The 19,449-nt window shown below is 36.4% G+C and overlaps 1 protein-coding gene across 1 annotated transcript; it reads right to left on the reverse strand.

Moving 5' to 3' along the window:
* Nucleotides 1-1,980: 1,980 nt before the first annotated feature.
* LOC127953695 (E3 ubiquitin-protein ligase UBR1) lies at nt 1,981-19,099 on the reverse strand (the record flags this gene model as incomplete). The annotated part of the gene is given in 26 exon segments (XM_052552959.1): nt 1,981-2,082; nt 3,351-3,521; nt 3,597-3,674; nt 3,770-3,826; nt 6,498-6,606; nt 7,631-7,755; nt 7,836-7,923; nt 8,011-8,158; nt 10,738-10,805; nt 10,877-10,973; nt 11,056-11,111; nt 11,375-11,523; nt 11,756-11,852; nt 11,954-12,051; nt 12,159-12,311; nt 12,441-12,534; nt 12,710-12,906; nt 13,552-13,733; nt 13,803-13,883; nt 13,966-14,069; nt 17,560-17,659; nt 17,816-17,970; nt 18,344-18,392; nt 18,503-18,605; nt 18,733-18,785; nt 18,975-19,099. Coding segments are annotated over 26 exon segments (2,839 nt in total), but the record flags the coding sequence as incomplete, so codon positions are not given.
* Nucleotides 19,100-19,449: the final 350 nt, after the last annotated feature.

Below are 19,449 nucleotides of genomic sequence, written 5' to 3' on the forward strand. Positions count from 1 at the left end.
ATAGATATATAGATAGATATATATATAAATATCTATCTATCTATCTCTCTCTCTCTCTCTCTCTCTCTCTCTCTCTCTCTCTCTCTCTCTCTCTCTCTCTCTCTCTCTCTCTCTATATATATATATATATATATATATATATATATATATATATATATATATATATATATATATATATATATATATAGAGAGAGAGAGAGAGAGAGATATATATCTATCTATCTATATATATATCTATATCTATCTATCTATCTATCTATATATATCTATATCTATCTATCTATCTATCTATCTATCTATCTATCTATATATATCTATATCTATCTATCTATCTATCTATCTATATCTAAATATATATTAGTGCTGTCAATCGATTAAAAAAAATTAACTAATTAATCGCACAATTTTTTAAAATTAATCACGATTAATCGCAATTAAAAGACTGAAACTTTTTGGATATGTAAATGTAAAATGTAAATAATTAATGTAAACTCAAGACAAAGAAACTATTTAAATTCAAAATATGATTGTTTATTGGAATTTTTGTTTAACTTGTAACACAGATTTTCTCATGTAAACAACATACCTGCAATAAACCATCAATATCCTCCAAATTAACTGCTGGCTTGAAAGCCATATTTATTACAGAAATAAAAACACAGGCATGTAAGTACCATTTGAATTTCAAAACAAAAATGATTTCCATGTTGAATTCTAAGTGGACTGCAAAAAAATTCCAAAGTATAGTCATTGCCAGTGCTTTAAGTGGGCCGGTACACACCTGTACTCAGTACCGCCACTTCCAAATATAGCTCTTGAGCGTACCGCCACCTCTCCATGCGCCCAGAACGTGCTTGTAGCGTACCGGTACGCTCATTTGGACATGTGTTTTAATAGAGGTTTTAATCTTTTACCTGCACTGCCGATTTTCAGAGCGCCCTTCACAATGCAAGCTTCCTAATTCATCCCACCCAGAGCAGAAACTACATTACCCATTCACCCTCAAGTTACACAAGTGAATAGCGCATGTGTCGCTTTTCCCACTGTTAAGTGTCAACAACTCAACGTGGCCGGAGAAGGTGTGTGAAACTCGTTGTGAGTTATACTAAAGCAAAATCTTGAGTATTTATTGTCTGATAAACATTAAAAACTGTCTGCGGAGGTTGAGTCGTCCTGCAGCCCCCGCTGGCTGCTCATTGGCTGCAGCATCTTTTTTCTAAGTTCTAAAAAAATACCGTAGACGGCAAGGCACAAATTAAGATATTCATTTATCTAATTAATCTATAGCCTATGCACAAAAACAATATGATCTTTTTGTCCCCTTATTGTTTTAAAGCTTGATGAAGAGAGAGAGCGCAAGTTGCTGCAGCTGAGGAGGACAGTGATGCACGCGCACAGGAGTGATTGACAGTTCGCGGCACTGTGTACAAAAAATACTCCGCTACACAATTATTTCGTTATTTTCGTTTAAGCTTATTAACGTTAGCGTTACAGAAAGGTCTGATTTACGCACTGTTACAGTCATTGTTTTTTTTTTTTTTTAAACAATGACATTTGAGTTCATGATTTTAATGTTGCTGTTTCTTGTGGCAGACTAAATGAAGAGTAATGTTTCTTGTGGCAGACTGAAGAGTAATCCGGCAGAGTTTTATACTGAAACTTTCCGTCTAAAAGTCCTTCCTTGGTCTTATCCATATTTCTTTGCACTTTGAACACACATAGGCCACAACTGGAAATAAAAAAAACTGCAACCGCGTTAATTGCGTTATTTTTTTTTAACGCGTTAAATATTTCAAATTAATCGAATGCGTTAACGCGCTAATTTTGACAGCACTAATATATATATATATATATATATATATATATATATATATATATATATATATATATTTCTATATATTTTATATATTAATAAGTGGCTCTCTGACATCAAACATCCGAACTCTATTGCAATGAGCTGGTGTGAACAGTGAACTTTACCCAAGCTGAGGGTCTGTTTCTCCATAGTCATCAAGGTAAGGTGCTGGATGAGGACTGCCCCGTGTCTTACTGGCCATCAAGATGATCTCACACTCTCGAACCCTGTTCAGAAAGACACAAACAAGATTGTTATTATCAGTAGTAACCTGTTTTTATTCATTTACATCACCCTACACTACACTGTGTGCACAATTATTAGGCAAGTTGTATTTTTGATGATTAATTTTGTTATAGTGCAACTACAGTGCTCTTGGTCAATCCAAATGTTAACAAACCCTCAAACCTGAACTTTTAAGTAGTAAAAGTGAAGTTTGAAGTTTTCTTAAGAGAATATCTACATGTACACCGTTATTAGGCAACATTAGGGTGCAGAATTATTATGCAACTAAATGAAAAACAATTTTCCCATCGCACTTTTACTTTTATTTTCACCTGTTAAACTGAGAATAATAAAAACTCAATTTACAAATGAACATTTCTGAAAAGAAAACCTCAGTGACCAATATAGCCACCCTTCTTTTCGATAACAGTCACAAGCCTTCCATTCACCGAGTCAGTCAGTTCCTTGATCTGGTCAGAATCAACCACATCCTCCCAGACACTGTTCAGAGAGGTGTACGGTTTACCTTCACTGTAAATGTCATGCTTAAGGACCCAAAAGTTCTCAATAGGGTTTAAGTCAGGTGAAGAAGGGGGCCATGTCATTAGTTTTTCATTTTTAAGGCCTTTACTGGCCAGCCACGCAGTGGAGCACTCTGATGCATGTGATGGAGAGTTGTCTTGCATAAAAAGTCTTCTTGAAAGATGCTTTTTCCTGTACCACTGCTTGAAGAAAGTTTCTTCTAAAAATTGGCAGTATGTCTCAGAGTTGATTTTGAGTCCATTTACAACCCGAACTTCTTGACACTCCAGGTAGGTTGCAGTTGTGGAATATGGCAGCTCTGGAGGATAATGGGTTCCTGGTAGCTTCATGTTTGATTCTTCTCAAATCGTTGGCGGTTAATTTGGACTTGGATTTAATTTGGACTTGGAACTTATGGATAAAATGATAATATGGTAAAAATCACTTGCCTAATAATTGTGCACACAGTGTAATAGACATTTCTTTTGTAGAATAAGGCTGTGTCTGAAATCGCATACTCGACTTCATTTGAATAAATAAGTATGTCACCACCGCTAAAAATGCATGTTCTATATAATATGAATGCAATCTAGACATACATCTGTCATGTTGTCATTGTCAGTCGTGTCACTTCACGGCTATTCACAAATCCTCTCCTCTGGCATCTTGTGATAATAAAGTGTGCACTGGATGTGACACTTCAGAATCTCATCGGAAATAGTAGCTGGTTGTCTTATCTTCCTCTCACCTGAGAAACATTCCCACTCCAGCCCCGCAGATGGCGGCGTGAGCCGTGCACGCTCCCACTTCCTCCCCGTTCAGCTGCTGCTGACAGCAGGGGCTCTGCGCACACAGCGTGACCCCGCACTGCAGACACAGAGTCGGGTGCTTTCGCTCGTCGTCTGATGAGTTTGGGCATCTACAGGCGAAGAGAGAAAGTCACATTCAATTCTCTAAATGGACATTATAGGAAATCTTTATTAAAAGTACTTACTTAAAGTGACTAGCTTGGTTGAGCAACACACTATAGTCCTCTGGAAGATCTATCAGCCTGTTTCTCTTACGAGGATACCTGACCAACAAGTGGGAAATTCAGTTCAATTGTTGTTGAAATAAAGGGGAAGTGAGCTTACTATGAAACAGAGCAGAAATTAAGTGTCATCTAACCTGATGATTTGGCTTTCACCTTTGAGGGCTTTGGATATGGCTGAGTTCCCACACCACCTGACACACAGAAACAAAGCAATGCTTCTACTCAAAGCGAACGGAAAGGTAAAAATATTGGATGGAATTTGAATTCAATTCAAAACACTAAGATATGAGAGGCCATGCGATTCAGTGATTTGACCATGATTAAGGGACGTTCTTAATATTATTAGCAACAACTAGGCCTGTCGCGATAGTCGATAAATCAATTAATCGCACAATAAAAAAAATAAAAAAAGCTTGATAATTTTTCTGGCCACGAAAATTTCTTTTTTCAAATTTTATACATTTTTTTTTTACATGTCATGATGTGGGGTTAGTCTGGAGTGCAGCCTGTGGAGTCTGTTGGTGTATAGTTGCATGTGTCAATGCACCCAGTGAGTTAACACACACACACACACACACACACACACACACACACACGTGCGCTCGGGCAGTTGCGCTCCTGAGGCATCTGTCGTTGCTAAGCAACCATCAGCTGCGATCTCGGTTACAACAAGGAAATTTCAGTAATGGATTTCCACCACCAAAAAACCCTTGCTGTAACTCTTTTACAAGATTTATTTTCGAAGAAAAGTAAAAAAAAAAAAGTGTTTGGGTGCATCACATTTTTCAAAAACAACGGGGAATTTCACTCGAAGGAAGCTGATTGAGTTGGACCTGGTGCGCTTGCGTCATTCTGAAAAGCGGAGATGTTTTTTAACTCGATGCGGTGCAGACGGGCCTGAAAAAAAAAAAAAAAAAACGAGCGCATCGCATTTCTTCCATTATGAGCGCGCATACCGCATTTGAAATAACGAACTTGAGCACAAAAAAAAGACGTGATATGTGAACGGCCCCTTCATCGGTCAAAATGTTTACTTTCGGTTAACGGTTAAACGTCAATATGAGCATCCCTAACTGGCATATAAACATAATATAACATACAAAATTAATTAATTTTAAGGCACACAAAGTCAACATGTTGGTATTTCTTGCTCTGAATCTGCCATAAAATTAAATAAAAGTTTATTTATCTTTGAAAAGGTGTAGCCTACCTGCGTCATTATGCCATTATCATTATATTTGTTGAAACTGGTCTTAGAACGACAATATTATCATTTATCGCGATAATTTCTTGGAGAATTTACCGTCCAGCTAAATTTGTTATCATGACAGCCCTAGCCACAACATATTAATATTCATGAAAATAGATTTACATATTTAATAATAATAAATACCTAACTACTAATAATAATGATAATTATTTATAATTGTTTATTGATTCATTGTAATGTAATGTAGCCATTTACTGATAAATCCTTTTTCAAAAATGAACCAAAACTGTAGCTTATTTTGTTTCATTTATGTGTGAATTATGTATAATTATGGAATTTGAAATCCAAAAATACATTTTCTTAAGGATGATCTTTTTTTTATAACAACATGTATAATAATACATATAATTTTTAAGTTTAATTCAAAATATTATTGTTTATTATAAATAAAAATTACAATAATAAATTATTATTAACAACAATTATAATATAATAGTTATAACTAATATCATATTTATATATTAAATAGTATAGTCTAAACAGTGAAACAACAAAAATATTATAATATTATTAGTATAAGCTAAACAAGAAAAATTAAACTGCAGCAAAATAATATAATGATTGTTATTAAGAATTATAAACAACAACTATACAGCAACAACAATATTATGTTTTGCTCATTATTTATTTGGTTATATACTTATATACTTATTATTACTATTGCTTATTATTATACCAAGTAATAAAGTTTGTTAGTACAACTGCAGGGTTTTTCCTACATTGAAAATTTTTTGGCGGCCGCCAAAACTATTTTTTGTCCCGCCAAAGCCTAATTTGAACTGTAACTGGGTTTTGTGAGTGAAGCTGGCTACTGACGGAGTGACGGAGAGAACGAGCACAGCGGCCCTCCCCCGCTCGCGCACTCTCTGTCTCCAGTTCTGTCTTTGCTCTCTCCCCCGCATCAAAATCTACTCATCCTAAAGTCAGAAGGCCGAATCCATGTATCACGTGGTGCAATCGGAAAATATTTTTGGCTGAATTACCGCTGGGTGTGAATTGCAGTCAAAAAAAGTTGCCTTATCTTTTCTTACAACTTGTGACAAGCATTCCGCACCTGCAGCTGAGATAACTTTAATAAACGCAAAAAATAATGAAATGAGAAAGTAAGTGTGCTTACCCCCATTTAGCAAGAGTGTTTAGTAAAATTTAGCCTTAATAATCCTCAGTATGTATAGGCCTAAGACAATGTGCAGTTAATTACCTATAAAACCATTTAGTTTAAAGTTAGACTGGAGTGAGATGAAACTAGATCAAAGCACAAAGAAAGCTGTTGCTAGCTAGCTGCTAATTTTATTAAACTTTATATGGCAAAAAAATAACACTTTTACACCTTTTAACGCTACGTTTTCAATTGATATGATTATACTAAAATAATTATCAGGTCTATCAAAAAATGATTTTACATGTCTAAACTATGAAAGCCAGTCATGGGAGAAAAAAAAAATAAAAAAATCACAGCTTTTTACTAGGGTACTCTTTGCTGTGTGTGGATGACCATGTCGTTCAGCCACCACCGAAGACCAATTCTGACCCAGGAAAAACCCTGAACTGTAGTGGATACTGTAAAAGGTCAGACATCATCTGATTTGTACCTCTTTATTAAGGTGATTCCAACATCCCTGTGCTCCTGAAACAGTTGAAACAGGTTGGAGGGCAAGGACAGGTAACTACACAGCAGAGGCAGCTGACTTTCAGGTGATTCTGCATAGAATAATTACGGTTAATAACTTAAATGTATATGCAAACAGTACTGTGCAGCCTGTCGCTGTGTGTACAGTGACAGAAAATTAAATACACATACACATTAAATACACATAAACTTGGCATTTTTCTGTATACGACAGAGAAAATAGCCTGGATAATAGTACTTATTACAATTTAAAAGTACTTATGATATTATTAGTCATTTGAACCTACAACCATTTGATTATTCAAAAGTTTTTATGTAATTGCAGTGGCATGTCTAATTATAACCAGTGCTTGGCAATGATAAAAAAAAATTAAATCGTGATCAACAGTATGATTGTCTGCTATTAATCTCAATTAATCGCATTGTTATGCACAAAACTAATAATACATTCAAAAGTAGTGTATTGTGGACTTTTTTTTTAAGTACTGCTATATAAACAAAAGTGCAATGAAATTAGTTTTGCAAACACTTTAAACAAATAAGGTGCTTTTTTATAGCAGTATTCCTTTCACAAAGTAGCAGTTAAAATATTTCTTGTAAATCTTAACTTATAACATTAATCTAATTAAATATAAAACAAGCAATTTGTCACTGCCAGGACATTAATGTTTTTATAGAAAAAAGTTATCCTCAGAGTCCAGAGCCTTGATCATAACATTATAACAGGCATTTTCTGAGTAGAGATAAGTCGCACTGGACTATAAGTCGCATTTATTTAGAACCAAGAACCAAGAGAAAACATTACCGTCTACAGCTGCGAGAGGGCGCTCTATGTCTTCAGTGTAGACTACAGGAGCACTGAGCAGCATAGAGCGCCCTCTCGCTGCTGTAGACGGTAATGTTTTCTCTTGGTTCATTTCTCTTGGTTCATGTAAAATTAATTTTCATAAATAAGTCGCACCTGAATGTAAGTCGCAGGACCAGCCAAACTATGAAAAGAAGTGTGACTTATAGTCCATAAAATACGGTAATCAATTAATGTGTTAACTTGCCCAGACCTTATTATAACATATGAAGTGTAATGACCTGCAGTACCGGACAGCTCCTCTGGAGGGGAAACTCCTGTAAGGCAATTAAAGAACAGTGCAGCACAGCGCAGGAAGGGAAGAACACCTCTCTTTACACTCTCTACACTGAAACCAGACACACCAGCTCTCAACCTAAGAAAAGAGAGAGATGATGAGAGACCACGAGAAAGAAACAGGAAGTCTTTCCCTATATGACAAGCATATGAACTCACCCATCTGTGTGTTGAGACATAATAGAGAAGATTTCAGCTGCAGCATGGGCCTCATCGCCCTCCTCTGGCCCTCTTATTACAGCACAATCTACACATAATATTACTGAAAATAAGTGTTGTGCAGAAAATGTTATTCTTCAGTGCCAAGTTTGCATCTATGGCAGTGTGCGTTTACCGTGTGAAGCCAGCAGGACCTGCAGCATGTGTCCCATAGTGACCAGGTGCAGCAGGTAGAGGTGATTGAACGCTGTGCTGACTGCTGAAGGCTGCAGGTCTACAGCCTCTTCCTGATATAATGCTGGGATGGACAGAATCAGCCCCACCTGAGCGGAACAAAACACATACAGTGAATTAGACTGATTAGAAACTGATGAGGAATGTTCAACCAACTTACCATTAACTTAACTAGCTGCTTGAAGTCTATGTGCACAAAACAGCATTTGAAGATGTGTGTTTTGGGTGACCCGAAGCAAAAAAAAACAAAAAAAACAATCTGTTTTCTAGAAATGGTTTGGGTTCAGTGCAAGTTCAGTGCAACAAATTATACAGATTTATTTGATTACCGTATTTTCCGGACTATAAGTCACACTTTTTTTCATAGTTTGGCTGGTGCTGCGACTTATAGTCAGGTGCGACTTATTTATCAAAATTAATTTGACATGAACCAAGTGAAATGAACCAAGAGAAAACATTACTGTCTCCAGCCGCGAGAGGGCGCTCTCATGGCTGTAGACGGTAATGTTTTTTCTTGGTTCTAAATAAATGCAACTTATAGTCCAGTGCGACTTATATGTTTTTTTCTCATCATGACGTATTTTTGGACTGGTGTAACTTATACTCAGGTGCGACTTACAGTCCGAAAAATATGGTAGATAGATTGATTAATGCTTATTAAAAATAAATGAGCCTTTCAGCAAGCAGATGGTTTGATTTATTCTTATAAATAATAAAAGTGATTTAAGTGCCCCTATTTTGCTATTAGAAGTATAGCTTTTTTTATGCAGTGTAATGTAGCTTTATGTGAATGTTAAAATTAAAACTGCAAAGTTGTAAAGCCGAAAGTGCACAATAAATTAAGTTATTGTCTTCCAAAAGAATCGACTCTGAACAGCATATATGAGTGACCAGTAATTTGAATCTCACGGTTACATGTCACGGAGTAACACATCTGCATAATGCCCGCATAATGCCCCCACCCTCAAACATATAGAAATAGCTTTGTGTGATTGACATTATGTCTTGAAGACGCTGTGTCTTACGCTGTGAAAGTGAATTCATTTTATTTATTTTCACTACCGAAAGATTGGGCTACAAAGAATCAGTGGTTAATAGTGATGGGTATCGAAAACCGGTTCCATTTTAGAACCGAAATGTCAAAATTCAAAGAACCGGGTATTCGATAAGACGCGTGCATTTCGATTCTGCTTTTTCTGAAATTTCAATTTGATTAAAAACGATTAAGTGCAGCAACGGAAAGAATTTGTGCCCTGTTTGTATACAGTCCGTTCCTTGTATTTCTACTTTAGAAAATGTTGTTCCATGTCGAAACTGACTTATTTCATACTTGTCGACCAATATACCAATATAGAAAACTACATCAGTATATCATCATAAACACAGCCGTTTTCGTCTTACGTGAACGTAAACAGATGAGAAAGAAAACACACATGTAAAGTATTTTTGCTTAAAGAGACAACAGCCTAATAAACACACTGCCTGTCATTATTGTTAATCAAAGAACAAAAGAAAACCATTCACTGATCTTGACGGAATATATTTAATTGATTAATCTTTATTTTTATTTATAAAAAGAAAATTGTGCAGTGTTTTTAAACTTAATTACAGTTTCTGTACCTGAAATTTTGTTTAGTTTATGATATTGCTAATTGATTTGTTTGTTTCCGATCTTATTACTGACTGTTTATTTGTCTTTAACACTATAATATTTGAAATTTATATTAATCTATTTGTTTTTGCTATGGTATCTTTTAAAGCACAGGCAAAATTCCTATTGCAGTGTTTTGTAGGCTGCTGATTTTTGCTCATTATTCAGCTGCCTTGTAAAAAGACAATACATATTTGACATCCAAATGTTTGACTTAATTTGTTTTTATATTGGATTTTTAATCTTATTGGAATCGAAACTAGGAATCGATAAGAATCGGATAAGCAGAATCGGAATCGATAAAATTCAAACGATACCCAACCCTAGTGGTTAATGTTAAATTTTTCCCACTGAACCACAGCAGTACAACCCCAATCTTTTTTTTTATGTTCCAGTCATTTCACTGATGACCACTTCTATTATCTTATGGAATTCAATGCAGGATTCTCTAATCGCTTGCTTGTTAAAGACGGCTCAGTACCCTTATTATCTGGACCAGCTGGCTCCATTGAATCGCAACCTGTACGTAAGATAAATAATAAATGTTTAGATTTTCTATTGAGCGTTTAAAATATGGAACTATGGCAATGTGTGTATCGTTTCAGACACGTGCAGTACGTGGTACACCCATCACAACAGACTGAGCCATCTGACCAATCAGAGCACAAGTATGCTCACGGAAAGGAGGGGTTTAGAGAATGAAACTTATAACTGCTTCAAATGAATCACTTAAGAATCGTTGGAAACTGAGGTGATATTATATGCATATTTTAAAAAAACTAGCGTTTTTTTGACCTTGCATGCTTGTAAACCTATTGTAGGAGAATGTGTGTTCACTGCTTTGTGTGTGCACTTTGAATGGGTTAAATACAGAACACGAATTCTGAGTATGGGTCACCATACTTGGCTGTATGTCACGTCACTTTCACACACACATACACACACACACACACACACACACACGAGATCTTGTTATCCCTATCTATCTATCACCTATATTTATTTATCAACACTCACCAGTAGATGAAAGAAGTCCACTTCTAATATTGATGGTGCATTTACTACAGTAGGAACAGGTACCAGGACTAGAAAGAGAGAGAATTACTGCATGAACAAAACCACCAAACTTATCAATTCTCGCCTAAACGTGACATACCTGCTAACATATCAGCAAAATGCTTCTGTATGACTGCTTTTCTGCTCTTCAGCCTCTGAAAAGCTGAAAACTGCACTAACGCTTTGAGTCCAGAGAGCTGAAGAAGAAAATGATTTTAGAAATCAATCCCACATTAAATGGTGAGCACAATGATCTATATAAGCAGAGCCAAACCAGACCTGTCTGTTTTGGAGAGATCCAAAAAGAGCCTTTCCTTCTTCCTGTAACATGCTTTCTAGAGAAAGAGAGGAGAAAAAAAAAATCAGATGAGTCAACACAAAATTACCAGACTGACATTGTTCACAAAGCACCAAAATACAGTTCTGCGGTTTAAACAAATTATGCAATACAGGACAATTTGAAAGACACTTATAGGTAAATATGGGTGATGATACTTAACACTGACGGTGTGAACATATCCACCATCTCAAAGTGCTTTACAGATAACAGTGCATGACAAATGCCCGAAGTGAGCAATTCATAGGAGGAGAGCATTACCGATGGCCTGGATGGTGTAGGCACACGTGTTCCAGGACATGACAGGCACGTATGGGCACAGGTCATTGGGAGCGGTCTGCAATCCCACCCTGTGCACGGTGGTCCCACAGACCCCCAACATCTCTGTGATACTCCGAGAGAACTTCGGCCTAATCCCAGATGTTACATCAGATCCAGAAATAACATGAAGGTTAAAACAGGATTTAAAAAAAGCTAATCTCTCTCTGTGTGTGTTTTTTTATATTTATATATATATATATTATATATATATAGTCTTAGACCATTAGTATTATCACCAACAAAAAATTGTATATTAATGCCATGTATTTATAAAGCATATTGCTCACTATAGAACCAGAAGAACATATTTTAGAAACTCACGGCTCTTGAACTCCAAAACTGAGAATGGATCTGAAATCAGCTTGACTCTCATCAAAAAGTATCATTGTTTCCTCTGCTGCTTCCTTACAGTTTTTGTCTGAAATCACACACACACACACAAATTAAAGAGAGCATATCTTAATGATATTAAGATTGAAAAGACAGATTCAGGAGGCACAAATCAGTTTAGACTCTCACCTGTTTCCCATGTACCTCTCAGCCCTCTGATTCGAGAAGACATGATCTGAACCCAGCGCTCCAGAGTGAGATGCTGACCAACTAATTCGGCACTCTCACTGACAAAATTAAATAAAGAAAGAAAGAAAAAAAGAAAAAAAAGAAATGAGATTTAACTTTTTCCAACGTAAACACCTGAAGAAGAACATTAGTAATGGTGCCATACTAGTTGAGCTTGCTGGGCTCCACAGGGATCAGAGGGATGACCGTGTTACAGAGGGACTTGCAGAGTGGACACATGTACTCGCCGTTCTCCAGGTCTATGATCAGGTCTGCATGCAGCCGATTCCGAGTGGTGTTCTGCACAGCTTCAAAGTACCTACAGACATACCAAAAAGACAGATTCGTTTGCTATAAGAATTCCAAATGGTGATTTTAAGTGGTCATGAAATTTGTAAGGCAGTAGATGTATAGTTTTTACAATGTAAATATTTAAGCACTAACTGACTTTTGCCAGCAGGTGGCGTGCATCACATGTCCACAGCTGCCAGTGTGTGTTCCCACTGCCAAATCTGGGGGCATGAACAAGGGATAACCGCCTACTGTTTTGCAAAAAAGAAGAGAGGAAACTGATTCAGCGTCACAATACCTGAGCATAATTCCTTTCAGTAATGCTTAAATCATAATAAATCGTCATAAGATATGCAAGGAATTTATACATTTTCTGTTTATCATCATAATTAAGGTACTTGAGTGGTAAAATAAGGCATCATTTGCCTTCAGGGGAGAGTGTCTTTCCACGGTCCTGGGTGAGAACAGTAGATCTCTGCACACATGCTGTGAGGACCATGGCTGGTGCCTGAGCCTGAACTTCCTGCTCCTCCTGACACAGGATGCAGATCTGAGCCCCCCAGTCTGTGGAACAAACGCCCTGCTGAGGCCCCACAGCCACTCTGCTCTCATCCACATCCAGACTGCACATACACACACACACACACACACACACACACACACCGGGGACGTCCTTTAGACATACAGACATTTGAAGGGTGTTCTCAGAAATTACATTACTGTAAATGCCTGAGATATTCAGTCTTTGATGGACAAAAGAACAAAACAATAAAATCATGGAAAAACTGAAAGAAAAGACAGTCACTTGAGGTAAATACAGGTAATAATAAAAATATGTTTTTTTTAAAGGCATACAACTGTGTAAAAAAAAAAAAAAAAAAAAAGGTAAAAAGCAAAAGAAAGAATACTTGATAACTGGTAAACAAATAAACAGGGAAAAGGGTGATGGTAAGAAGCATAAGGAAGCAAAGCAAGAAAGAAAAAGGACCACAACAATGAAAAGGTCTAGAAGTAAAGCTCAAAATTGAAAGAAAATTTAAGAAAATGTGAGAAACTGAAAAAAATACGAACTGATTTATATTATAACAGAACAAAAAAATAGTAAATAAAAGTGACAGTACAATAATGAATAAATGCAACAAATACATAAATAAATATGTGAAGTGCAAAAGAATAAAAAGCAGAGAAAAGGTTAAAGAAACTAAAAACAAAAGAGTCCCAAAGTCACAAAAAGAAAGAAAAGTAAAAAGCGAAAGACAGAAAGAGACCTCTCCACAGAAGCGGTGGTGTCGCTCTGACTCGAGCTCTCAGGCACGTTGTCATAAAGCATCTTGTTGGACTCGATGAAGTTCTTCTGCATGGCCGACATCTGAGCCATGATCTTCTGTCTGTGGGCTTTAGCAGCCTCAGCCTTCCTCTTCCGCTCGGCTTTCTCCTTATCCTGAACACACTGTGCAGACACCACACACTTGAAGCACCTCAAAAGACACGGAAGCATTATGAAGGAGAACAGCATTACCTCCTCCATCTTGCTGTGATCCAGAGAAAATGAAGTTACCGGACCAGATTTCTCCCGAAGACACTTCACCACCTCAAACATCTTGCAGGAGAGACATATAGATCTTAAATATCCAATCCACAAATCAAACAATCAAATAAACATCAAATCATCACCGTCATACCTGTAAGTTCCATGTGATCATGTCATTCTGAGCTTTCAGAGAAGGTAAAGACTTTATTTTGGTCAGGAAGTGGAACAAAGATTTGCCATGTTCAGAACCAGTTTCTGAAAATACAAACATATCTGTATGAAGCATGAATAGTAGGGCTGTGTGAAATATCAAAATAAAATAAAAACTGTGATATGGGTTAGTGCAAAAGCTGCAATTAAACTTAAATATATGATTCAGAGCCAATACAGTTGAATTGCAAAAACATTTAAATGTTAATGAATTAACTAATTGTAGTTACAAGATTTATTCTGCTTTGTCAACATCAATAAATACTAATCCTGCTTATTGTTATTTCATGTTAGCTTAGGTCAAACAAATAATATTGACACATACAAATATTGGGCCCGGTTTCATAAACAGGGATTAGCCTAAACCAGGATTAAGCCATAGTTTAATTAGGAAATTTAAGTTATTTTTAGAAACATGCCTTAGAAAAAAACATTACTGGTGTTCATCTTGCAACAAAACAAAGGCACTGATGTTTTAAGATCAGTCAGTGCAAGTTTCTGTCAGTTGAAACAGTTCAGATTTACATTTTAGTCTAGGACTAGGTTTAAACCTTGTCTGCGAATCCGGGGGATAATTTTAAAAACAAATTAGTAAATATTGAACTTTACATCAACTAAGAATGATTAATGATTTAGAAGCATTTTTCCATTGCAAGTAAATGCTAATTAATTTAGTTAACTAATGTAAACAAATGAAAACTTATTGTAAAAATGTTACTATAATGGTATTATTGTAATAAATTAATTAAACAATTTTATGCTGCTATCTATCTATCTATCTATCTATCTATCTATCTATCTATCTATCTATCTATCGATCAAGAGGGAGGGAGAGAGAGCAGAATTATTCATAAAGAATGTAAATACAAATTATTTACCAAATGAAGACGTTATTAGACCTGGTAAATTATTCAGCAATTAAAGAATGTGTAGCAAGCATCAAGTAAACCAAGATGTTAGTAAAGCACAAACCCTGCACCCCAATCAATCTGAACAACAAACAACAGAAAAATAAAATAAAAAATACTTGGAGGAAGAGCAAAGACAAAGTAAAAAGAAAGAAACAGGAATGAAGAGAACAAGGGGAGGAGGATAAGTAAACACAATGAAGATAAAAAGATAACACTGAAAGTAAAAGAAACCAATAAATTGAAAAAGTGAGAATGAAAGAACAAAAAGTACCCATAAAGAAAGAAAAGTATTTAAAAATGTTCACGAGAAGTGAAGTCCAGTGGGTGACATAGGACGAAGGCGTAAGATAAGCTCCGGTGGGAATATGCTAGTCTCGTGAGAAACAAGTTTTGTTTACAGCAAAAGAAAACTAGTGTCCTCTTGGTTTATATCGAAATCTTGTCATTTTTCTTTACAAATTCTCATTTTCTTCCTAATTCATGACTGGTGTTTTGTTTTTGCTCTCCCCTCTGCGCTTCCACATTCGTCAACATGTTTGCCAAAGTCTTATGTCAGCCACTGGACGTCACTCTCTCGTGAACGCACGTATGACAGTTTGCGGAAGTTAAGAGATTAAGGTTTATAAAGTTGTAAGTATGGATATTTTTCATACACAAATGCATCGCATCGCTTCAGAAGGCCTTTATTAACCCCCCGGAGCCATGTGGACTTATTTTAGAATGGATGGATGCCATTTTTTGGACTTCAAATTTTGGGCAACCATCCACTCTCATTATAAAGCATGGATTAGCCATTATTTAACATAACTCTGATTGTATTCGTCTGAAAGAAGAATGTCATATACACCTAGGATGGCTTGAGGGTGAGTAAATCATGGGGTTATTTTCATATTTGGGTGAACTGACCCTTTAACGATGCTTGCATCTCAATGCCTTGTAGTTTCAGGGCTTGCATCAAGTGAGACAGAGTAAATTCACTCTGAGTTGGCTGAATACATTTACCAGCTTCTACAGATAAAACTTAGCCTTTAAATTAAATCTAAATATATTTTAAAACATCTAATGCATTTTTACTTAATTATTCTACTATTGATAATTAGAAGCAGTTGAGAAGAAACAGTTGTGCAAAAGAATCTAAGCAACAGAAGACAGCAGCTTGTAAGTGTTTTGCTTCTTTTCTTACGTTTTAACGTGTTGTCTTGCTAGGAACTTTACTTTGCTTACAGGGTTTACCGTGGTAAACGTGTGCTGAAGTCGCATTTGTACAGGGCGAGTGTATTATTGGTTAGAATAACACGGCAGCTTTTGTGTGAAGACCATCGAGTGTAAAGTCCAGCGACTCTACCTGCGCGACTCCACTGAGCAAGGACACCGACAAGACACTTGAGTATTGCATTTTTCCCCTTTACTTTTTGCACAGCATGTTCTCATCTCCTCGTTTTAGTCAACTGTACTCACTATGTGCTTTCAAATGTCTACCATTACTACTAACACTCATAAATCACACTCACACGTTGTCCCTGTGTCCTCTACCACTTCACTGCAGACTGGCAGTTCCAGAGACCAATTGGAAAAGAAAGTAAACAAAGCAGACTTTATTTCATCTATTGCTACTCAGCCAAGTCTCAACCTCATGGTCTTAACTGAGACCTGGATCAAATCCGAGGACACTGGCACTCCACTAATTTCACTTTTTTCCCCAGAAGTACTGGTCTGGTTATCTCAAATGAATGGAAATTTGACCCTTTACCTTCTCTAACAGGAAACTGTTAATTTGAATTACACACAAATTACTATTACCCACCCTGTTAAAATCCAAGTTGTTGATCGTCCACCAGGTCAACTGGGTAACTTCTTGGAGGCACTGGAGGAGCGTTACTCTCAAACTTCCCTGAGGACGGTACTCTGGTACTACTCGGTGACTTCAACATCCACCTAGAAAAACCCCAGGCTGCTGACTTCAACACTTCGCTTGCCTCATTTGATTTTAAGTGATTGTCTACTGCAAATCAGTGACAGCAGAAGGTCTGGGAAGCTTGGCCGCTTTGAATAGCTAAGGACCGCCCAAGAGGGCATATGACTGACAGGTAAAGCAACCAATCACGTTTCGTTTTGTCCCGGGTCATGTATAGGGTTTTGGAAATGTCCCCACAATAACAGACTCCAAGATACAGACAAACTTTTGGGTGAATTTTAAAGAATCAATGTCATGAACTTTTTTTTATTTGTATTTGTCATGCCAATGACTGCCAATTGCTTATAAAATACTGAATATGAACTGAAAATATGAACTCTTATAGTTCCCAACTCTTCACATTACACATGCCTCCTACTGTAAACCCCAACCTAAGCATACGGTATTCTGATAGACCTAGTAAAAACATCCTGTTTTATGCAATATTTGTGTGTGCTCTTTTTTTATGCTTAATGGTGTACTGAGCAGCATAGCTCAGACACAAACTAGAGTAACTGCCTTTGAAAGATTTAAAGCAGAACAACTACTGCAGTTAGGACACTGCCTTACAAGACAGCTGTCTATGTACGGATGCAGAGTATCACGCTAGCTTTTGAGTTAATGATATACATGTATAATGATATAATGATAATAAAGGGTGAGATCTTACTTTGAGCTTTCAGACTAAAGTCAAAAGTCACTTCCTCGGTACTGTTGCTTTCCAACTGCGTTTTTTCCTCCAGCAGAGCCTGTCCTACAAGGTGCAGTGCCTAAAGTCATACACGCACGTTAAAAAAATCAAATCAAATAAGAACAATTTTGTTCTTAGAAATACAAATGCAATAAATATATAAAAATTGCTACATTTATGTTAATGAAACAGAACAAGAACTAATGGAAATGGTGTGGGGCTGTAAGAGCCATACCCTCTGGATCATGGGTTCAGTCCATCGGCTGGAACAGTCCTCCACTGCTTTCTGGAAGATTTGCCTCAGAATATGGATGAAGATGTCACAGCAGAGCAGATACACAATGTTTGAGAATCCTGGACAGAAGGGAGGGGGCACTGGGGGACGCAGGGCTAAAATAGAGGAACAGCAGTTATCACACCCTGTGCATCATCATTTTTTTTGTCAAAAATTCTTATTTACAGTTCAGAAAGCGGGCAGTTCTAGTCCTGGCTTTTAATTAATCAAAACAGCATTCCAATGCAAAAATCCACAACTGTAAAAGCTATAAAGCAACAAACCTCTTATATTATCATACAAATTTTCATTTAACTGCAACACATTGTTTTCATTATTTTATTTATGCATTCAAAATTCAATTTTGTTTAGCATTTACTGTATTTTCCAAAATATAAGAAGTCATGCTTTTTTATCATTAGAAATGTGCAGTGACTCCAAAGCAACTTATATTAAACATCAGAACAGATACAGTGCAGAACGGCATACCTTTATCACTGCCTTCTTGGGTCCTCCTCTTCTTCTGAGCCTCTTCTGCCTAATATGTACATTTAAACATATTTACAAATAAACATTCCCTTCTGTTTAAAGACTAATGTGTATATTAATGAGAATGAGATAATGAGGAAGACAATGGGAGCCACGTACCTTACTATGTTGTGGTCTGGAGTAATGATAGAAGAAGGGGTTAAACTCTTTCAGACATTCCTTCTTCAATTCATACAAGCCATGGCCTGACACTCCTGGTTTCCTAAACAAAATGTAATAAAGATTTTGGAGTACGTCGCATTGTATAGAGACGTGAGTGTAACGACTGTGAATAAATAACTATGTCATAACTGGTATAAATAACTAAACCTTTAGCGAAATGCACTTACTTGAAAACGGCAACCTTAGGGACGACCGTTTCAAGCCATGTTTCATGGCTTTCCTGTGATGCAAAAAATAAAATAAAAATTTGTTTAATGAGGTTAGAAAACAATGTTATGTATAGTTTATTTACAAACATTCAGATGATGCATTTAAATTGGTCAGTTAATGTACGTAAATCTCAGGCTGCTACAATTTTACTGCAATGCTAAATGAGTGAAAGCAAAACAAAAAGCATTAAATGTCTTACATTATCAGGCAGGCTTTTAACCAGGCTGCTATGAGCCATGGGTTGAATACAAAGCAGATGGATGACCTCCCTCATAGTCACATCCTCCTTAGTCACATGACTGATTCCAGGTACATACCGCTCACCTACCAATTTCAATTCAAATTTATTTGTGTAGTGCTTTTCACAATACACATTGTTTCAAAGCAGCTTTACATAAAAAGGAATGTGTCTACATTACAATTAACAGTGATCTGCTATCAGAAGTGAATGTGTCCAAGTAATGTTCATTTCACAAATTAACAGTTCAAGATAATAGAATCATACAATTAGCTAAAATTAATTAATTTCAGGCGGAAGCTCATTAAAGTGATTATTGCAAGTGTGATCATAATGATTACAATAGAGAAACAATTTGGCAGCTGTGCATATACAGGTGCATCTCAATAAATTAGAATGTCGAGGAAAAGTTCATTTATTTCAGTAATTCTACTCA

This window comes from Carassius gibelio, chromosome B3 (assembly GCF_023724105.1).
Source record: "Carassius gibelio isolate Cgi1373 ecotype wild population from Czech Republic chromosome B3, carGib1.2-hapl.c, whole genome shotgun sequence".
Taxonomy (NCBI): domain Eukaryota; kingdom Metazoa; phylum Chordata; class Actinopteri; order Cypriniformes; family Cyprinidae; genus Carassius; species Carassius gibelio.